Source organism: Atta colombica, unplaced genomic scaffold (assembly GCF_001594045.1).
Source record: "Atta colombica isolate Treedump-2 unplaced genomic scaffold, Acol1.0 scaffold18, whole genome shotgun sequence".
In the NCBI taxonomy this organism is placed as follows: Eukaryota; Metazoa; Arthropoda; class Insecta; order Hymenoptera; family Formicidae; genus Atta; species Atta colombica.
Window position 1 is genome coordinate 547,565 of NW_017259271.1, and position 9,138 is coordinate 556,702.

Consider the following 9,138-nt stretch of genomic DNA (forward strand, 5'->3'; position numbering starts at 1 on the left):
ACCTCTATCCATTCTGTCGAAAGCTGCCTTCAAATCTGCAAAGAGAGCATATACTTTCCTCTCTCTATCTTCTGTCTGCTTGTTTTTTTGAATCAGATGATTCAATACGAATATGTTATACGAATATGTTATCCATCGTCGACCTGCCTTTTCTAAATTCTGTTTGCGTCCGGGACGCATTTATGTTTTTTCCCTACCTCCTCTTCCAATTTAATTCTTAAAATATCTGCGTACCATTTATACGCTGTATACAATAACGATATCCCTCTATTTCCTACCGATTTTGTGTCTCCTCTCTTATATAATACTTTGCCTTCAATCTTCAGGTATCTCTCTTTGTCTCCAAATTTGTCCCAGTAATTCTATTATGTCCTTCCATATATTTCTGTACCTTCCGCATATTTCCACGCTTTCATCGGGATTCCATCTATACCTACGGCCTTTTTGTTCTTCATTTTCTTTAATGCCCCCTTAATTTTTTTCCTTTTTCAACTCTTCCATTTCTTGTCCTTCTTTTCCATTTTTTGTCTCCATTTCCTCCTTTTCCTGCATATCCTTCAGTGTTAACCGTTTAGAAAGTTCATAAAATGTTGCTTCTATTCCTCTGTCTCAATGTTATTATCTCTCCCCTTTTTGTTTATAAATTTCCATACATCCATCTCCCTTTTCAAACTCAATTCCGTTTCCTCTTCTCTCTCTTTTCTTTTTGTTTCTATCAACTTAAATTTCCTTCTTTCTTCCGGAGAGAATATATTCTCTCCTGCCTATTTTTCCTAGTCTCCATCTTCTACGTATTCTCTATTTTCCTCTTCTTCCTGATACAACTTCTATTCCATTAACCCTAATGTCCTAATTCGAATTTTTTGGATTTTATCTTCCTCTTCGTTACGATTAACGCTCCATGTATAATTTTCTTGATCTTTTGCTATTTTTTCTCTATTGTTATTCCTTTTTGATCTGCCAGTTAAAATTTCTGTTTTTTCTTGATATTCTTTTATGGTCTGTTCATTCCATATAATTATCTCCTTTACTCCTTGCTTTTTTCTCTCTTCTTTTGTTTTCTGCCTCTCCTCTTTTCCTTCCATGCTAAGCAACAGCGACATGTGATTTGAGTCCACCCTATCTCTTATCGCAAATTCCCTTACATTTTCTCTTATACTATTCATTTGCAATCACATAATAACCGTATTACCCCTATACCTATATAAGTATTCCTCGTCCCAATCTCCTTTTGTTGATCCATTTAAAATGTACTATCCTTTTCTCTGTGTCCAATCTACCAACTCTTTGCCTTCGTTTCCTATCACTTTGTCTTTACTTCTCCTTTTTATTTCTTTTACACTAGTTCATCTGTTCTTACATTAAAATCTCCACCTATTACTATTTTCTCATTTTCCATGTCTCTTAGAATTATTTCTAACTTTTCTTTTAAATTTTTCCAACTCTTCCTATTGTATACCGATATTATTATAATCTTCTTTTCCTCTATACTTATAGTCAACATTATCATTCTTTCCTTATTTTTATATATCAGGTTCGATTCCTCAGCCCAGTTTTTCTTTATGCCTATTATAAATCCCCCCTGCCTCTTTTCTTTTCTCTATGTGCATATATATATATTTATATGAACTAGATAACTTCCCCTCAATCCTTCTTTCTATCCTCATATTTTCTATTATTATTTTCCTATTCTCTTTTTTCTTCTTTCTCTCTCTCTATTTCTGCTCAAGTTTTCCAAATCTCCCTTATTTTCATCTTCCCACATCCTATCTTTATATCTCCCCCTTTGTTTTCTTGTGCTTTCACTTATTTATCCTAGTCTGCATCTTCTTTTCCTCAAAACTTAAATCATTTTCGAAAAAAAGTTTTCCTCCCCTTAATTTATTCTTGTTTCTCATTACCTCTTTCTTCATTTCTTCGTTATCCACTTTAACGATCACTACTGGTTTGCTCATCCTTTAGCTGATAACCTGTATATCTATTCTTATTTTCTCCTTTATAAGTTTTTGCGCCCATTCCTTGCCTTTCTCTATATCTTTATCTCCTTTCCATTTAATCTCCTTAATTGCAATATTGCATTTTCTTTCCTCTTCTGTTCTTTATTCGCCAATTTCCGCACTACTCCTCTCTTTAACTTAACCTATCCATGCTTCCTTCTAACTACCTTCTATCACATGCATTCGCTATACTCTTTCCCTTATTATACACATTCCTCTCTTCCTCTTCCTCTCCCTCTCCTAATGTATAACCGTAACCTATCCTCCTCTCCATCTCATCTAATCTATCTTTTATCTCTTTACTGTATTCCTCTCATCCTTCTCTAAGTCTTTTCTCCGTCTTCTCTATCCACTCCTTTACTTTATTTTCACTTTCTATTATTTTCTCTTTTATTCCCCTAAACCTCTCCTCCCAAAATCTTTCCTTAACCTTTTGACTTTCCATGCTTATTTTTCTTTCTTCCCTTATATTTTCCAAAATCTATTCTTTTCTCTCTCATTAATTTAATTTTTTTTAATACATTTTCTATCTCCTCTCTCGCTCCTCTCCTTTCCGTCCTTTCCTTTGTCTCTTCATTTAACCTAAATATTACTTTTTTCTCGCCATCAGTGCCTCTCTCCTCTGTCATCAACTTTCTCTGCTTGCTATCCCTCAACTTTCCCTTCCCGCCCCCTCCCCTTTTCCTGATGAACCATTCTCGTCTTTCGACGCCATAACACTTACCTATTTTTTCCTTATCTCATATAGAACAGTCATATCCTTACGAAGTTCTTACCGCCTTTATTTGTGTCACTTCTGCGGCACTATATCTTACTTATCCGAACTTAATATCCTATTTTTCCTCTCTAATTACACTTCAGTATGCAATCTAAATCACTACATTCGCACTAGGAATAGATCGTAGAATATTTGACACAAAATATAATAAAATAAAAAGTAGATTTTATTTTTATAAGTATACAAGGCCTGATTTAAAGTAAGAAGTAAGGAAAGTTAATATATAATTAAAGAGGATGTGATGTATTATGATATTGTTTCATAAAATAGAGTTTCCAATCGTTTTCTAATGTTGTCAAATATAAAATTCTGCAGGTAGTCATGATCCAATAAAATATTAATTAATTAATATTAATTAATTAATATATTAAAACTATCTGTGTGATATCTTGGATATAATAATAATATTGTCCTGTCAATTAAATCGAACACAGCGCCTTTTTATTGTATAATGAAGTGGTGAAATAAGTAATTCAAATGTTTACTTGAGTAAGTAGGTTTGTTGTACTAATTAAATTCAATTATGTTAATGTTATCAATGATAATTACATCTAATAACAACAACGATTGAAAACTCTATTGTATAAAAATAATACACCAGACAATAATGATATGAACAAAAATTCACGATTTATTGTCTCTTATATACCTATTCATTTAGAGAAGATTAATAAACTAAATAATAAAAATATCAGTATCATTTTATAGCACGAAAAAATTTAAAACATTTATAAAAGCACACGAAGATCTCTCCCACGAGACACAAAAAATAATATAGTATATTGGGTTAAAAAAAGTCTTTTTACAAATTGGAGCATAATTAAAACGTATTTTTTAAATTGTTTATAAATCTTTTATTAAATATACAGTTTTGATCAATAATCTTTTGCCATTTCTCGGATCAAGCTATTCCATCAGTAGAACTTCTGTGATTTTTCTAAAAAAACAGAGATAAATGATTTTTGCATAATTGATTTTCTTTTGAAATCAAGTTTATTCCATTAAGGAAGTTCTGCTAACACTGAAACAAATGGTAAGCGGATGATGCAAAGTCAAAACTATACAATAAATGCATCAAAACTTCCCAGTCAAGCTCTCTCAATTTTTATCGAATCATCAAAGACTTATGTGGCCATCGTTGTCATAATGAAAGACAATGCCTTTTTTATTGATCAATTCTGGCTTTTTCTGAATGGATTGTTCCAATCGTATTAGTTGTTGACAGTAGAGATCAGAAACAATCGTATTGCAGAATTCCTTTCAAAATTATTGCACATGAGATGTGAAAGAGAGAAAATTTCTGAAAATTTTTCGCAATAATCGATGCTGTATGAGCTGTGTTATCAAAACACAATAAAACAAAAGTGTAAACTTATAAACAAACACTGAAGATCCCCATAAAGCTTATCTTCGTATCGACAATATAATTATAAGGCAGACTTGAATCGTTAGTCAGTGACAGATAGTCAGTAGAGTCGTAAACTATACAACATTAGTTTAATTTACATTAGTTAAATAACACTTATAAATACTCAATTTATATACTTTTAATTGAATAAGTACTAAGATCTAACAACATTATATTTTAACATACTGACTAAAACACAATTAATAAACATGAAATATTGCACAACAATATCTACAACGCTTGTGATGAGTAATATTCATTTCAATGGTAAATTATAATTCGTTACATTTATATTCAATTCAATATATAGCGTGTCGATTTCCATTCGGTCAATCAAACGATTGAAAGAGACAATCATACAGCGTTATGAGACATTAACCGCTATGCAAAATTTCAGAAATATTGATAAATAAACAGACACAAGTAAACTACAGGCAACTACATCAATGCATCAATTAATAGATGCAAACATATATCATTATCGTCAGAATCTCTGAAGAAGGCCCAAAAGGAGTAAAAACATGTAAAAAGTATTATAAATGTATCATAGATAACCGAATCCGATCAATTATAGAAAGTAATTATCGTGTATTATTTTCCACATTTGACTCCTATATACCGTTTCTACCGTTTCTAATTTGAGGCTAATATAAAATTCTTTGAATTTGAAATTTATATTACTATTAAAATCTAGAGATTTATTAGAAAATTCATAAATTTATTAGAAAATTTTAATTCTAATAGATCACCTGAAGTACTGAAGATTGATGATAAAGGATATATCATTGTTGGTGACGCTGGAAATGGAAGAGTACAAATTTTCTCTCCAGAAGGTAAATTTCTACGGATGTTAGGTGACAAAAAAACGCAAGGACATAAATTTGCATGGGTATCTGGTTTGTTAGTGACAAATAATTATAATATTTTGGTCTCTGATAGCAAGAATAATTTTGTTTATTTATTTTAATATTATACTCTAATGTAAAAATTTAATAAAGAGACATGCAAGTTCCCACCTTCGACAAGCTTTTTTAATAAACTTTAGATATCAAAATGAAAAACATTTTTATAAGTTATTTATTATACACATATTAAAATAGAAGTATATTCTAAAAAAATTTATTTTGTTTTAATATTCTTAAGGATGTATTTAAACCATTTTTGCAAATATGTTAATATTTATACTTTAAACACATTGTGTGTGTATGTGTGTGTGTGTGCGTGCGTGCGTGCGTGCGTGCGTGCGTGCGTGCGTGCGTGCGTGCGTGCGTGCGTGCGCGCGTGTGTGTGTGTGTGTGTGTGTGTGTGTGTGTGTGTGTGTGTGTAAGATATGTAAATAACATTCTGTTTTTATTGTTCAACATATTTTTATAATTTATTTATCTTATTTGTTATTATTTTGTGCTATTATTAACTAAACTTTATAAAATAATAACAAAAATCTAAATTCTTTTTATAAGTACTTTAAGTATTAAATAACTTATGCATTTTCATTGCGATTTACTAATTACAAAAATTTAGAACAAATAAATAAAAGTTTTTTTATTTGCTGAACAACTAGTCTATGTATAGCAACATAACTTTACATATAATCTTGAATATATATTGAGATTTTTATCAATTACTGTATAATTTCCATACATTTTTATTAGAGCACAGATATTATTTAAAAACTATAATTGCTTATTTTTTAAAATAATTTATGATCTAGATAATAAACCGTACAATAAAACAATAAAAAATGTATTGTATTATCTTTAAATGCGATAGAATAATTTATAATTCTTTTATAATTATTTAAAAATTTTTGAAATATTTCGGATAGCTTTAAAAAGTACCTATATGAAAAATGTTTTAAATAAAAATCATAAATTTAAAATTGTTTTTCATAATATTGATTTTAAGAATTTCTCAAAGATATGATATTTCTTATAATATAATGTTATTATTCTGTTTTCGAGAATTTTTAAATTATTTTGTGTGTATTACATTGAATTTTTCCTTAAATAAAGTTTAAGTCTCTCTAAAAGAATTATTTTTAATTTATGTTTAAGATACACCACTATAAATCGCATCGCAATTAATAGTGTGTTCTGTATGAGTTCTTAAAGTTTTTTCTAGAAATCGCCAACGAACTCGAAGTTTCTCTCTATTTGTTGGAGATCAATAAACAAAAAATTCATGTTGTGCATACACAAAAACATTTAACTAACAATGCTTCAAGTTTAATGAAGACCGGATGAGTTCGTGCTCGAACGCCAATCATCTACGCTTTTTCACTCACGCATAGCAACAACACTCTTCTTGCGATTAATGGATTATGGATCAATCATGCTCGGCGTCCAAAGGTCACTTCAAAATTTATAATTTGGAGAAATTTTATTAGCAATCGATCAAAAGAGCCTTCGTTCAGTCGAATATAAAAGATTGAAATCGGCCGAACTTGCTTAGTCGATTGTCTCCGAGAAAACTAATCAAAATTTCCGCTCCACTATGAGAGATCAGAAAAAGTGAAATTTTATTTTCTAGATTACTAAAATCTTTTGGAGTCGTTATACTATATTTTCATTGATTGATATTATTTCTTTTTCTGGTCTACACAATGTTTTAGCATTTCTTACAACATCATGAGAATATCTGCTCCTGAGAATATTGATTCTAAATGCATATTTTTGTATGTATTTTTTATTATATAGAATTGTCTAGGATAAAAATGCTTCTTCGGGAGTTTTTTTAATGAGAGAAGATAATGTAGCAGCTAACATTTCAGTAGGACGTGTTGATGTTTTCAAAATTTCATTCAGAATTGCATGAAAATCCTTTTCTTTTGATCGCCTAGCAACATATTTACCTACCATTAAAATTTTTAATGGATCATATTGACATTGGGCACTTATTGCAGCAGACTCTCGCCGAAAGCGATTTCTAAGACATTTCAGATTCTCTGGCTTTATTTTTATAACATCAAGATTCATTTTCTCAATAATATATTTAACACCCAAATCTCTGTGATTATCATCAGGAACCTGATCCAAAATTTCCTCTTTTGAATCTAAAAGAAATCATATCTAATAAATCGAATTATAAGAAACAGCCTAAATAGAATAATAATTGTTGATTATTACTTTTCAATAATCTGGAAAGCAAATTCTCTAAAAGAAAAAATAACAGTGATATCTCATTCGATTTGCACATATCCTTTTATAAGGCATTGTGAGCTTTTCTTTTAGGAGAAGTCCTCGCCACTTTGTGGCGGCACTGCATATTCTCATTTGTTCTAGACACAATTATTTTACAGTCATCTAATTAAAGTGTTCTTGCCCTAAAACTTTGATCGAAATAAGAGATAAAATTTGAAAAGATGCACTAGGTTCAAATGAACATTATTATATTATTAGGTGTACAACTTTGCTTCCGCCGTTTTCCTATAGATGGCTTTAGCGGAAAGTGGTAGTCGAAATAAATAGATCATAGATGTCATACAATAAACTTGGGCATCTGTCAACATAACCCCATAGAAACATTAGTCGATTTGTGTCTGCATCATAAAGTTATTCTCGATTGAAAATGTCAGTTTACGATCCAAATTCTCGTCATTTGCGGGAGTTTTTTAATTTAATTTTTTGCTTCAATATGAAGAAATCTGCGGCTGAGGCTTATCGAATGCTCTCAAATACTGGTGAGGCCGCTATTAATGAAAGAACGTGTCGTGAGTGGTTTCAACGATTCAAGAACGGTGATTTTGACATCGAAAACTGGCATAGCGGTGGAAGAGAGAAGGTTTTCGAAGATACAGAATTGGAGGCATTATTTGAGCAAGACTCGTGTCAAAATCAAGAAAAATTGGCACGATCATTGGGAGTGACTCAACAAGCCATTTCAAAACGCCTCAAAGCCATAGGAATGATTCAGAAGCAATTGGGTGCGTACGAATTGAAGCAGAGAGATGTTGAACGGCGTTTGTTTGCTTGTGAACAGTTGCTTGAAAGGCAAAGACAGAAGGAATTTCTGCATCGCATTGCGACTGGAGACGAAAAATGGGTTCATTACTATAATCCCAAGCGCAGAAAATCATGGGAAGTTCCCGACCATGCTTCCACGTTGATGGCCAAACCGAATATTCACAGCTCCAAGGTCATGCTCTGTATTTGGTGGGACCAGCTCGACGTAGTGTATTATGAACTGTTAAAACCGATTGAAACAATCACAGGCGATCGGTATCGAACGCAATTGATGCGTTTGAGCCGAGCATTGAAAGACAAACGGCCGCAATACAACGAGAGACACGATAAAGTGATTTTGCAGCATGACAATGCTCGACCCCATGTTGCGAAAGTGGTCAAGACATACTTGGAAACGTTCAAATGGGAAGTCCTACCCCACCCGCCGTATTCTCTAGACGTTGCTCCCTCTGACTATCACTTGTTTCGATCAATGGCACACGGCCTGGCTGACCAGCACTTCCGGTCTTATGAAGAAATAAAAAATTGGATCGATTCGTGGATAGCTTCAAAAGATGACCAGTTTTTTCGACGCGGGATTCGTACGCTACTCGAAAGATGGGAGAAAGTAGTGGCCAGCGATAGACAATACTTTGAATCATAAATGTATAACCAGTTTTTTACAATAAAGCCTCGAATTTCGGAAAAAAAAGGCGGAAACAAAGTTGTACACTTAATAATTTGTAATTTTTTAAATGAAATGAATAAAAATGAACAAAAATGAGCACATTTCTCTTAAATACTTATAAATATGCATCTAATAACGCCTTACTTTCAGTAATATCTACGATTATGTCTCGCGAATTATTGGGTTTCGACAGAGTTTCATAATTTTAAAACTACAGTATATTTTAAAATTATAGAGTGCTGTTGACTATCAGTTTATGTTAAAGTGATTCTAGAACGATTTTTTTTTAAATAGTTTATGTCCTAAGATAAGAAAAAAAATTAACA

General features: G+C 31.5%; 1 protein-coding gene across 1 annotated transcript in view; it reads left to right on the plus strand.

Moving 5' to 3' along the window:
* The window catches only part of LOC108686405 (RING finger protein nhl-1-like), a 169,401-nt gene extending 164,157 nt beyond the window's left edge, over nt 1–5,244 (plus strand). The window contains exon 8 of the mRNA XM_018191707.1: nt 4,928–5,244. Within this exon, the coding sequence (XP_018047196.1) occupies nt 4,928–5,150 (223 nt within the window). The 3' untranslated portion in view covers nt 5,151–5,244. The remainder of the gene's footprint in view (nt 1–4,927) is intronic.
* The last annotated feature ends 3,894 nt before the right edge of the window (nt 5,245–9,138 follow it).